The sequence below is a fragment of the Numida meleagris genome, chromosome 11, assembly GCF_002078875.1.
Source record: "Numida meleagris isolate 19003 breed g44 Domestic line chromosome 11, NumMel1.0, whole genome shotgun sequence".
Taxonomy (NCBI): Eukaryota; Metazoa; Chordata; class Aves; order Galliformes; family Numididae; genus Numida; species Numida meleagris.
The window spans coordinates 3,569,694-3,594,442 of NC_034419.1; the positions used below are offsets into that span (position 1 = coordinate 3,569,694).

The window sequence follows — 24,749 nt, forward strand, 5'->3', positions numbered from 1 at the left end:
TATGTTCAGATCTTATTCTGGTTTTATCACGGCAATTTGAGCTGATGTAAAGAAATGCCAGCTGATGGAGCGAGATTTGGTTTGGGCCCTGTAACCTGCTGTGTTCAGAGCAGGACATGACAAAGTGCCTTGTGCTGCAGCTGACTGATCAAGGTCTTCCTCAGCTTTCGTTCTCTTTGTTAACCTGTAGGCTCCTCCCTTATTTAAAAAAAATTAAAAAAAAAAGGTACCTGTCAACTTTTTTCTAAAATAATGGATCAAAATTGGGTTATGTGTGACGTTAATGTGCACTGCTTCCTGGAAAGTACAAATGTGCTCTTCTTGCTTCCAGCTAAGGCAGGAAAAGGCCCCAATTTATCTGCAGCTTATTTAAAAGCAGAATAGAATTCTGGTACCTCGTAAGTATTTGAGACCACTGTTATATTAGTGTATAATGCCAACCAGCACTGGAAATATTTCATCCTTCTTCTAAAAGCCCACCAAACAAGTAATAGGTTGGGGTAGCTCCTGAGTTGACTGTTTGGATTGCAGGTGTGCACTGGCAGAGGAATGGTGCAATAAACCTCCAGGAATTGTTCTTCTGAAGTGTAGAGACCAGTGAGTAATGACTGTGGCTTATTGATTAAAATGCTGATGGGTGATTCAGACTTCTACAAGATTTGCTTTATTACTCTCAAGTTTTAAGATAGAAAGTCCCTGTTAAATGTTTCTGAAAAATAAGAGAAGAGGGTAAAATGAGGTTGAGATGTGCCGTGTAATACTAAGAGCAACGGCAGTTTGTACCGCTGTATTTGAGTTAATCTTAAGGCATGAAGATTAGATAGAGAGGCCATTTAATCAGCTATTGTTTTCAGTGCATTTGACTTCGATTTTTTTGTTCCAGATCTCTTTTATTTAATGATAGTCTGAATATCTTTAGCTTTTTGTCCAGCTGTGTTTTAGATTGAATTGATAATATAGTTTGGAAGTTGGCCTTCCTTGAAGCGACTGTGCTGTATTCATCTCTGTACGAAATCAATGCAACTCCATGTGAAAACAAGAATTTTCTAAAGCTTGTAGGGGGTATAGAATGGGTCTTTGTTCAGTGCCAAAAGCACAGCTCCAGAGAACAGGAATATGTGTGTGGTAGAGGAAGGGAGAGAATGAAAGTAACCCTGTAACTGCTTTGCAGGATAGAATTAGTCTTGGGAGAATAAATAACTAATGAAAAATAACCTTTCATTTTATCACGGAAAACAAACAAATTCATATTACTGCAAGAAACAAGAGAGAATTCTTAAACTCGTGGCCAGTACGGACTTCGCTGGAAAATATTTTTGCATAGGAAATAATTTTAGTTCATTAAGCATGGTTAATGATCTGTAGGGCCCTATAACAGCTGGGGCGCCGGCTGCAGGTTACTCCTCTGGTCCCATTCAGTTGTGCCTGAAGCCAGCAGGTTGATAGCGTTGCACAGCGAAGCCAAGAATATTTTCTAACTCCAGCTAGCACTCAGCAATGGGCAATAATAAACATGGTTCGGTTTCTTATTGCAGTCCCTCTACTAACAGCATTCATAAGGAGTGAAATTCTGGCATCAGTGAGGGAAGGATTTCATCTACAGGGCCTGATCCAATCCCCCAGAAGTCATTGATAGAGTAATTTCATTGACTTTAATGGGACTGGATTGATTCCTTTAATAGTATTTTTCTTCCTGTCAGTAGTTCATTTGGCTTTGTTGCAACCATTTACATGAGTAGTGGTAGAAAACAGACTGAATGACTGCACGTTTTAACAGGGCACTAGAGGTAGTTTATGTCACAATTGTTGTTTTAATTTTCCATTAGCATACTAGTATATTGAGGGGGAGCAGGAACCAGCAAATTTGTGTAAGAGTTGGATTTTTTTTTTTGTAGTTGGAACACACAAATGTCTGTCAGCCCTGGATGCTCATAGTGATTGAATTATTTACCAGTTTTCTTAATGAATTTCAAGTTGCATTAGTTATGTAGTGTTGAAGTTAGGATATTTTCAGACAATACTGCAAAGTTCAGTCTTTCTTCATCTACTCTTCGCTTGCTGGTTTTAAACAAAAATTTCACACTTGTGAAGGTACCAACCCACTTTTATTCAAACAGTGTTTTTCTTTAGTTCCTGATGCATCTTGTGCACTCCTGATAATTGACCTTCAAAATTGCTATTTGCTTTAAGCACGAGTTTGAGCATGAGCATGTTTGGGTGCTTTTGATTAGTTTCATCTGCTTGGATAGATGAGCATTTCTCCTGCTGGTCTGCAAAGATAATTTTCCCAAATAGATGAGCGTTTTGTTTTTGACGTAGGAGAAGAGCAATACATTTTATGAGGTGGTGTAACTGGGCCACAATTGGATTTATTTCATCTGGAGACTTCTCTAGAGCAGGGTATGGTTTTCTTTCTCAGCTACTGCCGTGGGTCTTGAATGCCCTGCAGCATTCTGGCAGCCTGTTTCTGGCCTTGTTCTACCCACATGGCCCACGGAGGACTGAGGAATTCCTCTCAATAAAAAAAAATAATGAAAAAACCCACTCAGCCCATTTTGTTGAGATTCCTGGGAAAAATCCCTTAATTCTGTTTTATCAAGGAATAAAATCTCTACTAGCATGGATATAGAGAAATCTTTTCAAAAACTTAGTACTTTTTAAAATGTGATGCTTCCAGCATTTATTTCCCGCTTGCTTTGGAAGGTCTTTGTGGGTCCCAAAGGAGCAGTTGGCATCGTATCTACAGCCAAATACACTCCTAGTGTGATGGCAGTGCTACAAGCAGCAGACAGGGGACTGCTAATTCCCTTGACTTAATTTGAAGGGAACCAGACCTGTGTGCCCTCTTCCCAATTGTAGGATGAGTGAATAGCACCTCAGCTTAGCTGATCTCTGCCCTGGTTATTTCTCTGCCAACCCATTAAGAAGTGATTACCTCTTTATCCTTCCTTCCATAAGGGCAAGTAATTCCTTCATCATCAGATTTTCAGATCAGAGTCAATGTAATCTTAGATAATGATTTTGGAGAAAACAGTCAAATTATGGATACAGCCAGCTTTTTTGGAGTTGTCATAAATCCAGATTTTGTCCAGACCTTTAAGGACTGTGAAATATAGATCTTGCAGTTCTGATCTGGTGAAACTGATGAGCTGGTTTGCTACCTTACCGCTAATTTTATGCTAATAAAAGTCCTGATGAAATCAGATATCAGAATACATGGTGATGATATCATGTTAGAAATCATTCTAATATGCTGTGAAAATATTTACAAGCTTCCAAGATGAGACTTCTCCTGATTTGGGGAATCAAAGTATAGTTTTTCCATCAGGACTACAGTTAGCTCATCCAAATCGCTTCTGTTTTAATTGGCATGCATTTCCTTTAAGCGACTAGAAGATGAAAAATATTTGTCTTTGGCTCTACAGGAATGGAAGTCTGCTCCCCAAGATGCAGCCACCTGGGGGAAGAACGGGGGAGGTTGTAGTTTGTAGTGTACTTGTACAACAAAAATCCATGGCATCCTGGAAAAATAAAAACCCTTATCAGGATGGAGACTTGTATCTTGAATTTTTAAATGAGAAAAATGAGGGTAGTATTTTACCCAAGCTTTCTAGTCTGAAGTCTTTTGTTACTTGAAGTGCATCTTGTTGGGAAGAGAGATATATATATATTTGTATGTAGGTATTTCTCCACAGTTGTTTCCAAATTGCACTTTAGGAAATTTTTTACCCAGATTTCTTGCTTCTAAAGCTTGTTTCTGAAGCACTGGTAAGAAAAAGGAAATAAGCACCTGACTGGCCATATGATAGTGTGTGTGAAATGAGTTTTTGAGTGACAGGAGGGAGATTTTTATGTCTTTTGCTGAACTTCTCTGTGGAGGTTTGGTTTCCCTGCAGCTTGTTGTCACTGGGAATGGTGAGACTCTCCCAAACCACAAACAGAAGATCCTACCCGAGCCTGGTGCGGTAGTTGGATTTCTTGTAGAGTTTCTACATTCCACCCACTTGGAGTCACTTCCACTCTTCTAGTGGCTTAAGTCCTGTTGCCCAACTGATGGGAGAATACTGCCATATAGCAGCCTCAAGTTTTCTATTTCTAAGCTTTTGTTAAAGGAATATTAACCACTTAATGGCCACGTGGTCATGTGTCAGTCATGCTAACCTGCTATGCCATCTGGCAGGGTTCCCAGCCTTTTCATAAAAGAGATTCAAGGATCAAATGAAGCTGGCATATCTTGTTCCACAGGATTAGAGAAATGCATTATCAGTGAATAATGTTAGTCATGCTTTGTGCTTCCTATATTTTACCATCTGCCTTTCAAAAATGTGAGACGGTGTTTCCCTGGTGTCATAGCATTAGGTGTATTATGAAGAGCTTGAACTCCGAGGGATTTGTTTTCAGAGCACTGGAGGAAGCACAGCCTTAATATTTGTTGTTTATTGATCAATATTTAATTGAAGGTGGAATAAAAAATTAAGCAGGCAAATGCAAAATTAGCAAGCCCATACTGAAAAGCAAAATTGCTGTCTTCTTGTGGCTGGCAAATAACAAGCAGAATTCCTAGGAATAGAAACAAAAATATTAATATACAAGGGTGGCACAGTTGGTCAAAAGAAATGCTTTGCTTGAGAGAGGTGGACGTATCCCACAGAAAAAAATGTGCAGAAAACATGATTGACACCAAGTTCAGTACCTTTACATCACTAACAAAATCACCAGGGGGCTCACATCAGAAAAAGGTAATTGTTTTTTTGCTGTGCTGTTGATTTTCTTTCATTAGAGAAGGCTTTGAAAAAACTAACCCCTAGCAGCTGTCTGTTAGGTGAATGGTGTATTTCTGTTCCTTTTTTTGGAATACTGTAGCTGTTTTAGGCACTGAGCATTCAAGATCTTTAGGTTCACTGATCTCTGGAATAGGTTTTTTTTTCCTGCTCACTGGAAATAAATAGCAGGCTGTCATTTCAGTTATTATTATTGATGCCTCCTTTGTTTACAGCATTTTCCTAGGTAGCCTTTGCCATGACCAATCTTGGTTTGCTTTTTGGTGTAACTGTCAGCAACAACTCGCCATATTTGAAGCTGGGAACGGTCCGAAAATAAATTTAAGAAATGAGTGGTGGGGAGGTTATTGTCAGCAGAAGCTGTGGTGATTCAGTGCCTCTTGGGATGAAGTCTGTTTTGCAGGACATCTGTGACTTCTGCATCTTGCCATTTTTTCAAAATAATGCTACAGGCTGATGCTATTTCTGTTCGGAATAATGATCCATCCTGTTTATAAACAGATAAAGCGATAACGAAGGCCTTTTCTGCATGCTGAATGTAAGGAATTAGCATGAAATTAACTGTTCCTGTGACCACTGTCTGGCATTGATAGCGCAGGATATCTCCTCCTCCTTGGCAAATGAAAGCCCGTCTTCATTGCTGCTCCCAGTTTCTCTTTACTGCTCACTGCAAGCCATGCTTTGTGCCGAAATTCTTCTTTTCTTGAAAAGCAATATGTGAAATCAGAGCTGGCAGTAGCTTTTAGCACTAGAACGTCTGGCAGTAAATAGGAAGAGTGGAAGAAGGGTGTAGTGGTTGCCTGCCATTTTAACTGCATCCTATAATACTGGAATGAAACTTTGGTGTTGGGTTTTTTTGTCTTTTTTCTGTCAAAAAAAATCAAGGGAATGTTGAGTTATCTGTTAATGTGAACACTGGTAGAGATTCAGTTTGTCTCACTGAGGAAGGTATGTCAGACAGCTCCAGAGCAGATAATGCCACGGGAGGCAAGGAGGAATTAATGAGTAGAGTGGGCTTGATCTTTCTCACATGCAGGGCAATGGCAATGCAGTTAGTTTGGTGGAAATACCAAGCCTATGTGTTACGTTATCTGTACGTGGGCAGGAGATTATATTTGATGCACAAATGTAACACTGGGGTTTGAAACACTTTGGAATCCTCTTTGTGTGCACTCATATTCATGGTGCGATGCTGTACCTAGAAGGCTGAGGCTGACAGGTCTGTATCAGAAGGATGCTGGGGCTCTTTTAAAGGCCTTTTCATCACGAGAAAATGATTCCAAGGCCTATAGGTTTAACAGTGTGCAGGCACTCGCCCACTTGAGGCAAAAACGGAACCTTTAATCTCTGTTAAAACTCTGTGCCAAATATAATAGCTGCCTTCAGCAGTATTTAAACCAACTTCATAAGAATATGGGAAGGGGAAAGAGTTTAAAGGCTGATTTTAGCAAGTAATCAGCTGCCTCCCAGATGGTCCAAATGTGGCTTTCTCAACACTACGCATGGTAAACACAAAAATGTGAACCCTGTGCAAGCGTACCCATGTGTATGCGTGTGGGATGCTAGCGGGCCTGTGGCTGTGCAGGCTGTGGGCAGTGTAGGGGAAGGCAGCCCCCAGCTGCCCCTCCCCTGTTCTGCAGCTCTAGCAGCTCACAGCGCTGCACGTGAGCACTTCCTCACTTTTCTGGGGTAGACTTGCTTGCACAGCAGACAAAGCTGCAAGATGTAATGTATGTACATGTATTCTGAATTTCTAAGGGGTGGCTCTATCCTGTCCTTGCACTGAAAAACACTCCTACCTTATCCCGTTCTTCAAACTAATGGTTAAACTATTTTTTGTTACTTTGCTGCCTTTAAGAATGCCTGTGTTCTTGTCAGCTGAATGATTGCTGTGGCTGTATGAACCAGCACGCATACTGGAGGCACATGTAGTGTGCTGGACTAAGTGCTTGCTTATTAATATTAATGAACCATCTCATTTGGCAATTGCTCTTGGGACTTGATTAAAGTAAGCAACACTGCTATTGGTGCTTTAACTGTAGGGAGCTTTACCTAAGAGCTAGTGGTATCCTTGTTGTCGATGCTAGCTTTGACCACCTGCAGCATTTCACAGGACATCTGCACAGTGTTTCTCTGTAGCTGTTCTTAAATGACAAGTCAAGCTGCAGTGATAGAATGAATTTGAATTCATCCTTGTGAAGCATCGTTGCTCACCCTTGTAATGAGCGCTTTCTGTTTGTTCCCAAAGGTCCAGAGGAAGAAATGACCATGTAGATTCTACAGCCTGGGTGCTGCATAATGGGAAATGGTGAATGGAGTGGAGCTGGTCTGCAGCCTTGAAAGCAGCCGTTCTGCGGACCACTAGTTGGTCAGGGGCACCTTGCACACCAGAGGCATTCTCCACGTCGCTCACTGGACACATGCTGGATTGTTTTTAATCCTAGGCTGGAATTCGAGATTCCTCTCCTTCAGTTTTTAAACGATTTTAAGCTTCTATCAACTATAACAAGCGGAGCAATATAATCAGCAACCATGGGTGACATGACAAATAGTGATTTTTATTCCAAGAACCAAAGAAATGAGGCCAACCATGCAGGAGAATTTGGGTGCACCCTGCAAGAACTGCGCTCCCTCATGGAACTCCGAGGAACAGAAGCAGTGGTAAAAATTAAAGAGACATATGGGGAAACAGAGGGGCTCTGCAGGCATCTGAAGACATCACCAACAGAAGGTAAGCATATTTTCCTTCAGTTGAAGCAGGGGACTTTGCATAAATTCTCTCCAGAGAGTTCAAGAGAGGATTTGTTTTAAACCTATAATTCTCATGGTGCTGTCACTTGTCCCTAACAACAATAAAAGAAAAGAGAACTTTTCAGGGAAAGAAGAGGAAAACAGTCACTCATTTGTCTAGCTGTGGCTAAGGATAGCGTGAGAATATAAGGTGCTGCTTATTCAAGCAGGTAAATGCATTATTTCTGTGAAATGCAGACAAAAAAATCAGCACCTCTTTTATGACATCATAAAGAGACTTTAACATATATGCTTTGGGAGGGAGTAAGAAGGTGCAGACTAGTTGCTTAAATAGAGTTTCTAGGCATTTGCACATCTTGAGAATATGAAATGAACTTTTGGGATATGTCATGTTACTTTTTAGATCAATACGTAAAATATATATATAGTGATTACTAATCGTGACTTAGTGGATCATCACAGAAAATTTTAATCATTACCAACACATAAATATGTCGATGCTTTTATTGGTTGGGCTGCTTTTATATTTAAACATAAGATATTAGTAAGCATAATGATGCCATTCGTAAGTTCTCAATAGCTATTCTTCTAAGTGCCTCTGGAATTCTCCACCTGGTCAGCAATCATTTGTCTAGTTTTCAACACCATCATTGTATTTCCATCTCTGAAGATATTACCACTTTTGGAAGTTATACAGTCTTTCAATCTATAATGCTTATCTTGTCTTGCAGTCACAATGTTCATTTTAAGTTTTCTTTTTCAGCGAGATAGAAATGTTAGCTTTGCTTCTTTCTCTCCTCTTAAAAATAATCATTCAGTTATTTCCTCTGTTTCAGTGCTTGAAAGTCTTGACTTGTTGGTGTTATCACCAACATGTAAATTGTGTAATTTATAATATCACATTATGTGATACTGCAAGTTGAAGAGTCCCAGAGGAGCAGCTATCAATACCTACTCTTCAAGTAAATTTTTCATGATTCTACCCTTGATCTTATACAATCTCAGAATTTTTAAACATTAGAAAGTGAAGCTGTGAATACTGCTTTTTCAGAAAGGGATTATTAAATTAATTTTGTATTAAAATCAGCAACAAAACTGTGCTTCAGCATTCATATGCCATCTTATATTCTAGAATAGTGACAAGTGGAACCTTTTTATACATAATCTTTCATTTTCTTATTTTTCCCAAATATCTTGTCCTACCTGGAGGTCACTCCCTCTGGGAGGAGTGAGGTAGAAAATGGATGTGTGCCACCTGCCTGAGATTTCCAGATGTCCACCAGTTTTCCAGACAGGGGCCTAAGGGCTGTTGCACACCAGACAATTGACTCCTCAGGGAACATGCTGCAGTTCTGATATATCCCTGATGCATCTGGAGGATTCCAGACAGAAGTGCAGAATCCCTGTTTTTACATAACAGAAATAAAGATTGACTTAAATATGGTCCACTGGGGATTTAGCACCATCAATATTCCTCAGTGGTTTGTAGAACACCAAAGATGAAGTCTCAGTTTGGGTGAGCCGACAGCACTCGATGATTTCAGTAAAGTTCTGCCAACATGTTCTAGTGGCTACCAGGTCAATGTGAACTTCAAAGGAAATGTTAATTGCATTATCTGTTCAATTTGTGACATCAGGGAAACTTAATTCCTCATATTGGAACAGAGTGTGTGGATCCAACTAGTGTGGCATGCTGACTCCAGCAGTAATCTATATCTGATACTTCAGATAAGGTAACTTTCCTCTGAGCCTACGTACGCTTCATCACTTGTGCATTAGGGAAAAACATTTCCAGCTTCAAATGGCAATCAGCATAGCCTTGGAATCATGAAGACTCTGCTGGGTTTTAATTTTAAATTAGATCGTGGAGTACATGTTCCCAGTCACACTAAGCTTTGGTCTTGTTTTTATTTGTTTTCCGTGGAAAAATACTTGTAAGAGCGAATGTCTCTGAAGCATTCTGTTGAACACGTAAATTTTCATTTGAGAGGAAAGCATCTATAAGAATTCAATAGAATAACTTTAGAGGCTTATGTCAAGTGTTTGTTTAGACATAAGTCCATAGCCGTTACTGTTCTTGTATTTAAGTACAAAAACGTAAGAATGTGATATAGTGAAGAGGATATTCTTGAAGAAATGACTGTTCTCAGAGGAGGGAAACGAAATAAGTTCTTGTATGGAAGGGGAATTTTATCATCAAATAGGCACAAGTTACAGATAAATTATTGATGTACGTAATAGATGCTCCCATAGAGTTGGTTGGTTATTTATTTATTTGGGCGGCATGTGGAGCAAGCCTTGGATTCCCCAAGGAATGTTGTTATGGAATCCCATACCTTGCCACAATGCTTGCACATCACTTCTCCAACCCTCCACCCTCCTTTTTCTTCTGGGGGGACGGAGTGGGAGGATGAAGCATATTTATTTCAACTTTCACTGTTTTTTGTTGTTACAGTTTGGAGTGCTATCAATTTTACAGTTTTATGAGAAATAACAGAATAAGCATTACTGCTGAGCGCTGCTGGTGCTTTTAATAAACCCAAATTCTTGCTGAGCAAAAGTCCTGGGTGAACATGAATGAAACTGCAGAAAGGACTTGAGTGTTGAATTTGGTTTTCCTTGGTTTATGAGCTCTTTTGGAATCTTTTTCATAAAGTCTGTAGTGTGGCTTTAGTAATTACTGGAACAGAAGGGAAAAAGATCCTGGAAGCAGACACATTTCAATTTGGTCTAATCTGAATTTATTGGCTTACTCAATATTTAGAAAATAAGAAGTAGCAATTAGTCCAGTGTTTTATTCAGGAATTCATTTCCTATGTTAATATTTGATGTACTACCTATGAATTGGTAGAATCATTCACTTACGCTGGATGTGCCTTTTTGAGGCTTTGTTTTGTGGGCCTTGAACTCCTCAAGGTAAGACATTATGTGTAACTTAAATGTTAGGCTTCTGTGCAGGTACTTAGCAATGTTTTCTGAACTCGTGTTTGAATTCAGGTGATATTAAAAGTCTGCTGAATTTTGAGTCTGCTGCATGTTGAATGAATTCATAACATTATGGATTACAAGGCTTCAGTCTTTAAATTTTCTTTGATCTGTTTTCTAAGTATAGATACAGTGTGGATCTCAGCTCTCAGTTATGCCTAAGGGATTTCCAGCATTAAAATGATTGTATTATAATGAAAAGCTACCAATGCTCCCTAGAAGCAATCTTCTCAACCAATGGAAATCTGTAGTATGAAAAAATACAAATACGCATCTCCTTGAATTTTCTTTTAAAATATTTATGTTTGGATTAGTTTCATTTTCATTATTCTAATAATACAGAAAATAAAGAGGATCTAGCTACCTGTCATTTTTCAAAACAATGTTGAATCCGCCACTGGGCGGAGCTGAGATGGCGGTTGTATAATTTTCTATGCTGTCTGAGTCTCGGAGGCCCACTTGAGCATTAGTGATCCCTTATAAAGAATGGCTGGTAAAGCGTGATGAATTAGTTGGATGAAAACCAAATTAGTAAGACTGGAATATATTGTTTCCCGAAACAAATGTAAACTGTTCTTTACCCATAGTTTTATATAATATGCACGAGTTTACATTAAGTTACTCAACTACAATCCCTTCGTATTACAAAAATATTCCTTATAAGATTATGTTAGTGAATTCACTTCCATGATTTCTTGCTTTGAACTTGGATGTCATAATTTCCAATATGCATGAAATGTGAAGCTGTGCATAATGATGTTTCTTTCTTATTTTTTTTTAAATTGCCTTTTACCTAGGTAATATTCGTTCTATCAGGCCTGAAACAGGAATTCCAAAAGATGTTACATATCGGTGATCATGTTACAGCCCTGTAGAAGTTGGTTTTTTTTGTGTTAAGTAGTTACCAGGTAGATTAAGCTTCAAGAGGCAGTCTGGTAGAGTGTGAGCGCATTTCAAATGTGAGCCATTAGAACCTACTGTTAATGTGAAAAATGCAAGCTGATTTTTAAAAATATTTTAATTGTAGTTTCTTAGGATACCTGTAAAAAGGTTTCATGGGAAGAGAAAGTATCAATTAACAGTTAAATGAAAATATTTTTAGTGTAGAGGTTGACTTTTTATTGCCATAACAGTCCTTGGTTAAGATTGATGCATTCTGTTTTCCTCTCTCACGTTAGCTATATAGGAAAACAGTCCTAGTACCAATTAAACCAACTGTAGTTGGTTTTCATTAAAAGAGTCTAAAAAGCATTTTACAATTTTAACTGAGGTAAAAAATGAAGCAAGACTGAGTACAACCACGTGAACTGGTTGCTTTTAGTACCTTTTAGATTTGGTTCCTCGAGTGCTTCTGTAAAAATATGCCGTTAATAACTTAATGTACTGTTTTTTGAAGGTAATCTTGCTTAGTACATATGGAATTTCATTTAGGTACACCACTCAGTTGTTTTACATTAAATGAGCTACAGGTATGTACAAGTAGAGAATGGAATGAAAGATATTGAGACAGATATAATTGAGTTTAAAATAGAAATAAAAATAGTGGATTGTCAAAAATCGAAATTTGTAACTCCACACTGTGGAAAATTATTGTGAAAGGGGAAATGGTTTCAAAATAGGGTGGATTCAGATTGGACATAAGAAGTTATTTTACAGTTAAGGGCGGTGAGGCACTGGCACAGGTTGCCCAGAGAAGTGGTGGAAGCCCTATCCCTGGAGACATTCAGGGTCAGGCTGGAGATGTCCTTGTTCAGTGCAGGGGAGTTGGACCAGATGACCTTTAAGGATCCCTTCCAGATCAAACAATTGTATGGTTCTATGAATATTCTAGTCTTGCAATGATTTTTTTAAAAATTACCTTATTTTTTAAAAAGTTATGTCACCAGTTCTCCCATTTCAAGAATTTGGATGGGGAGCTGAGTCAGAGTACTTTGAAGGACTTCAGTGCAGCTTCTTCAGAGCACTCCAAACCAGAACTTCTCATCCTCTCTCCAGATCACCATGCTGTCCAACTCCTTGTCCTTCTTTGTGGTGTCAAAACAGAACTTGTGGCTCAGGCCAGTTTGCCAGCATGCCCAGGCCAAACTCCAAGTACACACCTAGTCCTTATTTGTGCATGTTCTTCCCACGTGGAAGCCTTGGTTTAAACAATGGAAGTCTTCCCCCATGACAAAAAGCCTTCGTTATTGTCACAGTTCATGCCTGTAGGGGTTCCCTTTTGCAACGCTTTTTTTCCTTCCTTGAATGGAGGGAGTGGGAAAAACCAATGGACTTTGGACTCCTATTTCACCTGGTTATTCTTGCGATATGAAACTTGGTTGAGCTGGTAAGAACTTGCAGTGTCTTGATATTTCTCTGTACTCTTGTAAATGCTTACTGCACCACAGAGCACCTCACAGGGCCTCTGCATACAGCCAGGATCCCCCCAGCATGCCACAGTCAGTTCTGTACTGCCTGTAGCTTAGAGGCCCTGATGGGAGCAGCCCGGGTATGCCTGTCCTGTGTGGATGGAAGCACCAGACAGGTTGTGCAGGGGGCTCTGGGGACTCTCCTGCCCTGTCAGCATCTGGGGGCTGCTGTGCCCCTGATCGTTGGCTGTAGAGTGTTTATTGTTTATTTGGCTCTTGACTGTTCTGTGGGGAAACATTGGGCCTGACCCAAGTTCCCATTAAATGCCATTGTCATAGTAGGTCTTTCAAGACTGGGAACAGACGGAAAACATTTGGTCAAGATGGCTGAGCGTTAATACTGCATGTGAAGCAAGGAGTTCTGCTTTGGCGTGCAGTATATAATGTGCCTGTTAAAGTTGTAATACTTGGCCTTAGAGGGCTTAGAGTTGGCTCTCACATTTCTGTGCTTCAGTGGGTGTCCCAGCACAGTGGGATGAGAGAGCTCCGCTATGAGGATTTCTGCTCCATGCCCCTGGGACCCACACAAGCCCTGGGGCTGGGTGAACTGGTTCTATGCATTGGACACTCCTGCTGTAAGCCGTATCTTATACATCTATAAAATAGTATTTGCATGTTTAATGGTTTGAAAGAAGTGCATGAAGCATTCTTGGCAACTGCTATTATTTTCCTTATCTCATATTTCCATTGTTTGTGTAATGGAACAGCAAACATTCTTCCAAAGGTTACCCAAACATAAACATCTCAAATGAAAGGCTTAGATTTTTCTAAGTGATAAGTACAATTTCATTGCTCGTTTTGTTTCTGGTTTTTGGCATGCTGTGCCACTTGCTGATTTACTTTGGCTTTGTTCATTTTCTTTTAGAAAACAGAGAAATATTGCATGATGCATTTTCCCCATGAAGCTTTTAAAATAAATACGAGCTAGTTCACCTGCTCCTTTGAGATTCCTAAATGCTTTGCGAAAAGCTTCTCTGTGTGAAACTGCATTGCTTTAAAGTAACTTTAGGAGGGGAAGAAGGCAGGTGAATGTATTCTGCCAACTATATTAAGCATCATCAGAGATTTTTCTGGGGCTAGTTCTTGTTTATTTGTGTGATTACCCAAGAAATCATCCATTTGGTGATGATCTTACTTCGGCAGGTGTAATGCTAAGAAAGAAGGCTACTTTCATGCAAGCTGAATCCCTCTCCCTTTAAGACAACACATTAAACATATGCGGGTTGCAGACAACAGGCATACGTTCTGCTGTTGCACCTCAGATGAGCTGAATGTTAAGATTTTGCACAGGTCTAGAAAGTTTCTTCACGATAATTAGCTCAATTGCAGTGACACTGTGCTGCAAGTCAAAAGCAGGTCTGGCCCAGGACGGTAATTCCTTCCCTCTTTCTCAAGAGGTTATTGTAGGGTAGTGTTTGCCCTAATGTGTTGTGCCACGGGTTTGTCCTTGATCTAAATACAGTTATTCAATACAGTGTGTTATTCCCATTCTACAAAATAACAAGTGGTGGAAAGTTGCTGTTATGTGGGGCAGTTGATAAATGTGTAGTCTCATTCTTTGAAAGAGTGGTCTGAGTTTGCTGGCGTAACAAGTATTTATTGCAAGCGGAGAGATGAGGCCAGGTCTTTTAACTTAATGGCAACAGAGCCCATAATGATGGGGGAAATAATTTTTAGATTTCATAAACTTTGACAGTTACGTCAGTTGCTGAAATTGTAAAGTAGGTTTACGTTAGTGGTACTCCCTCACAAAAAGGCAATTAGTCCTTTGCTTGGAGGATCAAAGAGGTATTTTGCTTTGTATGCCTGCGTGCACGTGCATCAAAGTGGCCTCTGTGCTGGTAAAGGAGAAGCTGGGCTAATCGGTAGCAGTAAAAAAGTCCTTAAGGGAAGAGAGAAGTGGGAGCTGCTGCTGACCTGTGCTGTAGCCTTTCCTTAGAAAGCGTCTGTTCTCTGTGTAGCCTGAGTAACGGTATTGCCCAGGAAAAAATCATGCGTAATGAATACCTCACTTCTGTTGTATCGCAGGGCTTTGAAATCTATAAATATATAGTGAGTGTCAGCCTTGAGAGAGAGCTGATTTATCTTCATTTTGGTCTTGATTTGAGAAAGCTGCAGGAAGAAAGCAAAGTCCATTATACCAAATGAATAATCCAATCGATGCAGCCAGTTTGCCCTTGATGAAATTAAGGTTTGTCTTTGCAGTGCATCAGAGAGATACTAAAGGCATTTTTTTTGCCTTATTTTGTAAGTGTCCTATGAAAGCAAACAGTTGGCATGTAGTACTTCTGTCCTTTGTCACTCTGCTAGAGGAGAGACAAGCACAGCCCTTAAGCACGCATCCAACTGATGCTTAAAGGGGTGCAAAAAGTGCTCCCTTTATAATGCTACCATAGCATTTAAAGACAACACACTTATCTGCATCTCCATTCAGTATTCCCAAACTTTTTGCAAGGTGTCAATGTTAGCAGCAATGTTCCTTCCAGCTGAGCCAAGGGAATTGGAAAACTTTGCTACTGAAGTCTTTGTGGGGATCATGTGTAGACTGGGCAGATGAAAACCATGCTGTCCCTTGCAATCCTTGACATTTTCTTAAACTCAGCATTGCATTTCTCTGAAAGAGGATTTTGTTATGTCCAAAGAGTGGATAAACAAGTTTGGATAAAATATTTAAAAGCTTTATTACTGGGGTGGTGCCTTTCAATAAGCAAGTCCAAGTTCAGTAGCTGTGCCAGTGGAACCAGCATGGCTGGATGACTGATCATTTTTCTTTTGATGATAACTGGTATGAACAGACTTGGGATAAGAATAGCTTGTCAGATGCAGTAATGATTTCCTGCCTCCCTTTTGCAATTGCTGCTTCAAATCTAGGCTGATCAAATTGACTGTTCCCATCTGTTTTCCAAGAGGTCTTTCAGAAGAAAAGGATGATGGTGTTTGACGTGCCTCTTATTTATAAAGGTGAGGGGAAAATAAAGCCAAAGAGATGTCCTTTTGGCAGTCAACTGAATGTGCTTCCAATACAAATAGATCTGTGTTTTCTCAGTACTGATTTCCTTTAATGCGATGCAGTCACTGTTTCTGACCTGTCTTTTTTCCCTAAATATCTCTGGAAATTATTTCTACTGGCTTCTGGTCATTTTTTCCACACCTCTGTAGGTGTTCTAGAAAACACGTTTGAGTTGCAGATCCAGTAAAGACAAAGGAGACTTTTCCCATGCATCTCGGGAAGTTGAATATCAGCTCTGACATAGAACCCCTTTTCACAGACAGTGAGTGACATGGTCTGACATAGCTCACAACACAATTTAGTAACTTCCTTTTAAACTTACAAAGCAAAAAAAAAAAAATCCTTTCTGTATGCTATTAGGAATCTCGTTCCTCGTCCTTGCCTTGAGGCTAGTAAAACAATGCATTATAGTCTCCCATCCTTATTACCCGTCCAGAATTTGGCAATCTAACCATGGATTATATTAAATGCAGATTATTTCTGTTGTATAATGGAAATAGCTGGGTGTATGTAGCTGCTATTTCTGTAACAATAACTTTAACTAGCCCTTGTTTCCTCTCAGCTTTCATACAGAATTCCTTAGGGACTGCAGATACTCTTTTTCCCATGTGGATTGTGAGCTGAATCATTGTAATAACTCATTTAAGACTGAATAACTTGAGCTTCCATAGGCTGTGCTACTTTCTTGATTATTCCTTTTGCCTTTTATGTTACTCTCCTCCCCACTGCTTCCCCAAAGGCATCATATTTTTTTGGTATTAGGGCAGCTTGGGTGTAGGCCTGTAAGGCACAGAACAACTGAGAAAATGAATAGTAGGAAGGGGGTTGAACCAAACTTTTAGAACTATTCAAGTCTGCCATGATTCTTTTTTTTCTGATTAGTATCAGAGATTAGGGAAGATAGGGGATGGTCCATCTCTTTACAGGTGTGCTCGAAAAGGAGAGCTTGTCTTTGAAGCAGTTGCAAGGGAATGAGAGAAGAGAGTTAATATCATTCAACACATTAATTTTCTTGACTTTGACTTCACATGAAGGTGTAGCTCCTCTGGTGCTACAGATTGAATACTGTTTGTCCAGGATCTTGTTGGTATTAATATAGTCAGACAGATTTCTGGTAATGTTCTAAGTACTAAAGTTGCAAAAATTGAAATGTAACTATTAAATTACATTCTTACCGCTTAGGAGAAGTTATTCTAGGCACTCAGCTGATTCTTGTTTAAGCTCAGTACAGCAAATGCACTTTTTCACAATTTTTCTAGCAGTTTGAGTCATTACCTTAGTTTGGAAGTTTAGATAACAAATTTTGGAGCGCTGTGAGTTATGCTGCGCTTGCCTCACTTCGTTTGTGTTGCATCCCCTCCTTCCAGCATAAGATTTTGAAGGAATGACAGAGTTGCTGTTTATTTTTTAATTGCACCATGAGAGTGTTTTTGCATTCATTAAAAACAAAAACTTGACTGGAGAGTTGTTCATTACATCATGCCTCTACTTTGCCAAGAAGGTTCATGACAGTTGCATGGTTTCGCAAGGTCAGTCAGCCACCTTGATGTTTGTAGTATTGTAGTACTACAGCCAAACTATGTGCCTTGCCTTGAACTCCAGGTCTGCAGTTGACTTCTATCCCAAGAAAACATTAGAGCACATATAGATGTCTGTCTTGGTTTAAAAAATAAATGTTTAAAAAAAATCCTGTTAGTGTAATTGCTTAAAAGGGTTCTAAAGCTGGTCAGACTCTTCACTGCTATTTTACCTATCATTTTCTCTGTGCAATATGTCTAGGTTTTGCTTAAAGAAAAATCTCAAGGAACTTAAGCCACTACGTTCCTGCTTGCTCCAAAAGTATGGAGTGCAGCTGAAAACCTATGCAGGTATTAAGATGCGCTCCCTCTCCTGACTTTGTATGCATTTCATGTGATGACAGCAGAGCGCTTGCTCCCTGGACTTTCCTTTGTTCTATTGTTTTCTCAAGCCAGTGAATTGTGCAGGTGCAAGGGCGGTCTGACAGCATTGACCTGTCTGTCTCCTGTGTTGCTGACGTAGATGTGAAACTAACTGAAGAACAGGTGCTTAGCCAGGAGTGCAGAACAATTACTTTTCAGACTTAAAAATAATACACTGAAAGGAAGCATAAACCCAAATTATCAGTGATTATGGATGCATCAAGCATGTTATGTGAGTGCTGTGGCTGTCCCTACAATGGTATATTTCTTGGTTTTGGTGCTGGCCTTGTCAGTCTCCAGTGCTTTTAAGATTTAGGTACTGAAGGGCTCCGTAAGTAACTTCTAGAAATTTACAGGAGAGCTAAGGAAAATAATTATGAATATCATTAGGATTTTGTTCCCAGTGAGGTTGGTGAGATTAAAGTACACCTTCTGCTATATTTTCTGCTGGTAAACATGAAAACTGATCTGCTACAACCCATAAATTAAAAACCTTAACCCAAAATTGCAGAAGAGAACTGTGATCCAAACCCATCACACACAGTTGTGTCAAAAGGCCCAGGTTCAAATAGCACAAACACATGGTGTATGACCTGCTAAATACCAGAAGGCCCAGAGTCTTCTCAAAAAGTCTTTGAGTTGAGCAGGTGTCTCTGTTATTGTGTCTGTCATGCATCTTGGCAGATAGATATTACCAAAGGAATAAAAACAGTTGTAGCTGAATAGATGATTGACTGTGCAAAGATGAGTTCTGCTTCCTTCAATGAGTTGTTCACACTGGATAGTTTTGGTCTAATGCAGTAGCATAGTTGAAGTCACTTACATGTGGAATATATCAGGTGACTGAAGCGGTTAAGCTGTCTTATTGACTGTGTTCAAGTGACCTCTCAGTATAGGACAAAGAATATACCCCATTCTTTAACATACACGTGCACTATTGCTCCAGAATAATGTGTACAAACCAGAATAATATTTGTGTTGATTGTTAGGTAAGTGTCTTGGAAGAATCAAAGACTTCTGTCTTGAACCCTGAAGAGTATGCTTGATCAAAGGTCTGCAGGGCTGGAAACGATTTGAACTCTTACAAGATTGCTAACTGTTTCAGCATTACCAACATACAGTGACTCTTAAGGTGAAATCGGTCTCCCCCCCCCCCCCCCAAACGGAGATGTTATTTTTAATTCCTGATGTTAATCCTGTTCAACAGAGATATCAGTGTGGAATATTTTGCCGTGAGATGCTGGCAGAGCATTCTGCTGTCCCACTTTTCCGGAGGTATTGATGCTGACATTAACGCTGCTGCAGCTGGCAGCTTAAAATTACAGAGCAAATATGCTGCTGCTTGCTGTGAGGTGGCAATCAATTGAATTTCCAGTATGTAAACATCCCTGTGTGTCTCTTGCTCTGCTCTTCTCTCCTATGCCCTTCCCATGCTCAGCAGATGCTCTAAGGGCCGTCTCACCTTGCTATACGGATGTGAAATGTTCCTCCGGGGTGATGCCAGCCGTGCTCTCAGCAGTTAGTCACAGCCACTGTTTGCTGTCCGAGGGTGTTTGCTGGCATCCTTCCCCGAAGAATCAGAGGAGTGCTTTTGCAAGCCTGTCATCTTTTCTCCCTAGTCATGTTCATGTGGTGGCAGCAAAGTGAGTTTTAAAGGAATTTAAGTGAATATTTAAAATTAATGTCCCAAATTTGGGATGCAGTTTGGAATTTCCTCAGCTTGTTTGGTTGGGTCACCCTTATGTCATGCATGATTTAGTGAGACCTTCCTTCTCTCTTTTATCTTACTTTTGCTTTGGGCAGTTTAACTTGCATCTTTCCATCATTGTCGCTTAAAAATCCTGAATTTTATTTGAGTGACTTCTGAAGTCCTCTTAGATGTCTTGCAGTGCTTAGTTGCATGAGGTTGCCTTGGCAATAAGAAGAACTTCTGCAAGTTCCTTTTTATTGAGAGGCAGAAGGAAAGGAACAGACCTAAGCTGGTCCTTTTTCAGAAATATGATGAGATTGTTTACTGCTAACAATGGATAGTGGCAGTTATCTGCTTCGGGCTGTCCCTTGTTGTTCCAGTAACCTTGCTGGGCCAACAAGTGACTGGTGGTGGCTGGCTGGAGTCAAACTGCTTCCAGGCAACGTGACCCTTACTTGGCATGTCCTCTGTGCTGGAGGAGCAGGTTTAGGTTGAGGGTCCAGACTTTGTGTGAAGGGGATGTAAGCGGGCCCTCAGAGCTGGGGGAAGCTGGTGCCAAAGCCTCGCATCTGAGCTCTCAGCTGTTAGGAAATTGGGATGTGTGGTAGGGGAGGGCTGTTTGGTTCAGCTCACCTGCCAGGAGATAACTGCAGCCTGGCAAACTGCAAGTCATGAGGGTCATGAACTTCCTCATATGTATGGAATCTCTAGAAGATGCTTGCTTGTATTATTAATTGCTTATGTTTTCTAGTGGTACTGAATAATTGTATATATTGGTATGAGTAGTTGGTGGTGAAAATGTTGCCCTGGTAATTTTATGTACTTAGCGGTGATCTGAAACAATTAACGCTGAAGTTGCGTTCTTTCATTATTTATACTAAGCCGTTGTTTGTTCAAATGTCTTCACCTTCTTCCTTCGTCCTTTGGCTATGCCCATCCTTTGACTATATCCATTTTTCCTGATACACATTTCTTTCATTGCTCATCTGCTTTTTGTTCTATATCTGGAATCTCTATTCCAGTGCTTCCTGACAGTCTTTGTCGAAGATCTCTTGATTTGCTTTTGATAATGATCCTTGCAGGCCAAGGCAGTTTCTCATATACTAACAGAGTTACCTCCTCAACCCAGACTTTTTCAGAAAACTCTGTGCCTTCAGGTATTGATCAGGTGATATTTTGTGTATTTGTGCTATTTGAACTTGGGCTTTTTGGCAGAACTGTGTCGTCTTTATCTGCTCGGTTTACCCTACAGAATGGCTTGATTATGACTGCATTAAATATACAATTTTGGAGTTAGACGTAATGTTGATTATTAAAGGCAAGTACCTCAGCATGACTAAATAATTATGCTTGAGATATCAATTACGGTTGATGCTATTGAAGTGGGTGCATAGAACGAGTAACTTGATGGTATTCTGTAAATCTTACACACCAGCTTTCTGTTGAAATTGTTTTAGGGCTAATGTTTATTGTCAGATTTGGCTTATGGCTTAAAAAAAACCCCAATTAATTATACAGTGACTTACATATCATTTTAAATTATAACACTACTTTTCCAAATCTTTGGAGGGAAAAAAACTGCAAGAAAAAAAAAAAGCATGTTGAACACTTCTGCCAATTTTCACTGCATTGGATAATTCATGCTATATCCAGGAGGTTGAAGCTGTTTTCAGGCATAAAAGAGTTGTTTTTTTTAAGTTCTGTCTTTTGACTTCAGCCTTATTTTATTGAAGACAGTGGAAAATTCTGTTTCCTCCTTAAGCCAGATAATGTGAATTTTGAGTTTCAAGCATATCACAAGAATTTTAAATACTTTATAGCACTGATTATTATTAATTTAACATTCAATGTATTTATGGCAAAGTCTTTTTAACTGATAAAGTTTTATAATATAGTTAAAATTAATGGATTATGGTGCTTTGAGACCTTAGTCTCTTCGAAGAATCTATCTACTCCAAGAAATCAAGATGTAATTATTTTAAAAGAAAAATAATGAGTTGTCAGAAGTCTTTAATATCATGGTCATTGCTGGTTTTGATAGGAAAAGACTGAAGTAGATAAGGTATAGTGATATGACCAGATATTCACACTTTAATTTAAAATATCTTTATTTATATTCAACTTTTTCTTACTGAAGGCACTTTTCAAAAAGTGCTCAAGATAATTTTGGTTTTGAGCACTAGGAGGAACTCTGGAATAAAAATTCACAGGAGCTTAATTAATTGTACTGGGTTCAGTGTGTAACACAAAATAAGCCAAACAGGATTTCTACTAGTCAGCAGAGACACGGTTAGTAAGAGTTCTTTACAAAGCAAAGTTTGTGGTGAGAGCTTTTCTTCTGCCTGAGCATCGGTGCTCACACTTTCCCATTCCCTGTCCAATATCATAAAAGACAAATTGTACGAAGTCCTCAACAATTAGCAAGCATAAAATTAAATGGAAAAAATAATATTGTGTGAATGGACAGATGTGTGCAAAAATACCATGGCCTTCATAAGAGTGGATGTTTTATCATTAATAAACATGAGGAAAATAGAGAATGAAGTGCTGGGAAATGGGAGTAGATCAGCACTCTCTAGAATGTCGCTGATTCAAACACGTTTCTGTTCAGAATGTGTAGCATGTGTTGGCAGTAGGAAGGACTGCATAATGGTCTAGCAGTGAGATGCTGGGCTCAGCACAAAGTAACCTTACCAATTTTTCTGACAAGCCGAAGACTGTACTTTATTCAATAATCCAACAACTCATTAAAGGGAGTTGGCAAGCAAAGCTAATTAATAAGCATGCTCACGTCTTTTCAGAGGTGAACACCTGATGCTCTATTTGATATTGAGTCAGTATGTGTAAGTAAGGTGAGCTGGCAGGCAACATTAATTAATACATTCATTCAATTTATCAAAAGCTACAGTCTTATTAAATAGCTCATACTGAGCTGGGTGATGTTGAACCGGAAATGTAATGGGAGATCTAACACTGCACCATTTTTTTTTTTCCTCTTTGTGTGTTATTTTACAGTGAGCAAATGGAGCCCAGTACCTGTAAGGAGTCCACTGTTAGCGTAATCTTATCTTCAGTGAGTTTAATTAATACACGCAAAATTGTGTTTGTGGCTTATCACTTAAGAGAAAGTCAAACTCCCAGATACAGAGTATTAAGCATATTGAGTTAACTGGGGGGTTTGTAACTGCTATCAACATTACGCTATCAAGGTCCTTAACAGTCTGTAGGACTTCCTGGAACAAAATATGGTCCAATAATAAATTCCCTTCTTAATTGGGAACATTATTGCCCAGAGTTTATTCTCATTAGGGAGAAGCAGAAGTTCACTCTTCCAGAGGGATTTGTTCATCAAGAGGATGGAGTATGCCTAGACCTTTACATACAACACTGTTTTCATCATCAAGAAATTGCTTGAAGTTATTGAGAGTTTGCTTGCTTGGATCTACTTTTCATCTGGGAATCTATTGCAATTTACTGCTCAAGACTGCTGTTCATTCTCATCCTTCTGGGCACTGTGCTCCGTGTTTCATTCTAATCCTTCTGGGAAGAGGGGAAAATATAGACGTTTGAGTCCAGTTCAACACTTACTCAACAATCTGACCTTTCTATAGACCTGAATCAGCAACTGCTTAATGTTAACTTGACAGCACCTGAAAAGCTGACTACTTTCATTTTCACTTATTCTAATGAAGGAGTCCTAAAAGACCAAGTTGTCTAAATAAAGAACTGAATGCTATGCTAGCAACTAATGGAAATTTTATCAAAAAGCATTGCTGACAAGGGTAAAATGGATTTTCCCCAATGACTCGTTTTCTTAGTTATGTATGCTCTACTCAATATAATTTAATATCCTATCTGTCATCCTTAAAATTTTTTTCTGACTTGTAGTTTAATTTCTGATGTCTCATAATAAATATGCATTTTTCTTCAATTCAGGTGTGCATAAAGAGATTTATGTTCAAGTTCTGTGAAAATTTAATCTTTCACTCTGGAGTGTCTTCTGATATTCTACACTGATAACGCTAGTAAATTTCTCCAGGTGACAATGTCGTAATACTTGGCTCTGAAAAGTAACATTTTAAAATTTTGTCAGAGTTACTCCTCTTTTTGCTCCAACTTCTTTGTAGGCAGCAATAGTAGTCTTGGAAAATAAAGTTTATTGAAATGCTTAAGAATTCTGGAATCCTGGGAGCTTCTGGGAACCAAAATTGAAAATTAAATGCTATTGAAGTAAATATTTTATATTCTATTAGAATAGATGCATGTTGAAAAGGTAGGGTATCCTACAGAAGGTGACCTGTTTTACCATTTCCAGAGAACTGGAAACCTTGATGTCATTTTATGTCGTTGCATGAGGAAGAAGATGAAACTTAAGGAAAGACTAGATTCCCAAACTATTTTTTCCAGCGTGAAACATGGACAACCAGTCTCCTCAAGGATATGGGATGTTTAGGAGCCTGTATTAACAAAATTAGCTAGATTTGAGGAATGCCGTGTTTGAAGGAATTGTCTACAAATACACAAGCACGCAAAGAAATACGGATGTGGATTTAATCTTAAATCTTATCATGTTTTGCACTAGGAACAAGTATGGTTTTGAACATTGCAGCCTAAATGCGGATAGCTACGTGCACTTCAAATATTGGGAGTATTGGCCTGTTTTTCTAAGGTAGTACTTGTGCTTTGTAAGTTCCATTCTTATGGACACACATAGAAAGCAACATTCCTTTTCTTACTGTAGCTGTTGCATTTTTCACTCTGACACAACACAGATTACTTGAATGAGGTTCTGACAGAACTTTGTGCTCATGGAAATACTGGAGATATTCTTGCAATCCAAAAATTGCTGAAAGGAATTAGAACAAGAATTGGAAATTTTATAACAAACAGTAAAACAAAACCTGAAACAGCTGTAAACTGTAAGAGTTCAGCTAGCATCTGGAAACCTCCTAGGAAGAACTGTAAGATGATTAGCAGGCAAAGGCAGCATTCAAGCGGTTAACTAGAAAGTTCTGGGACAAAAATGTGGAACTATGGTTAATCTGAGTCAGTGAAGCCTTGGACAACTGGCACTGGCATATACATTTCAGGTATTGCTGTGTAAGAGCAGTGGGTAATATTTACATAGAAATGGAAATGTGACTGGTTTCTAACAGAAATAACCCAATGTTTAATCTGTAATTT

At 39.2% G+C, this 24,749-nt stretch overlaps 1 protein-coding gene across 13 annotated transcripts in view; it reads left to right on the top strand.

The window, feature by feature from the left end:
• ATP2B2 (ATPase plasma membrane Ca2+ transporting 2) overlaps positions 1 to 24,749 on the top strand; it is a 295,684-nt gene that overhangs the window by 118,262 nt on the left and 152,673 nt on the right. For 11 of the 13 annotated variants that reach the window (XR_002442628.1, XM_021409829.1, XM_021409832.1 and 8 more), the window contains one exon: positions 7,030 to 7,512. Coding sequence is in view for 12 of the 13 variants with exons in the window: in XM_021409829.1 (XP_021265504.1) it covers positions 7,314 to 7,512 (199 nt within the window). In the remaining variant the exon portion in view is untranslated. Of the gene's footprint in view, positions 1 to 285; positions 399 to 441; positions 598 to 7,029; positions 7,513 to 24,749 lie in introns of those variants that run through there. The other 2 variants (XM_021409833.1, XM_021409834.1) reach the window with 2 other exon arrangements.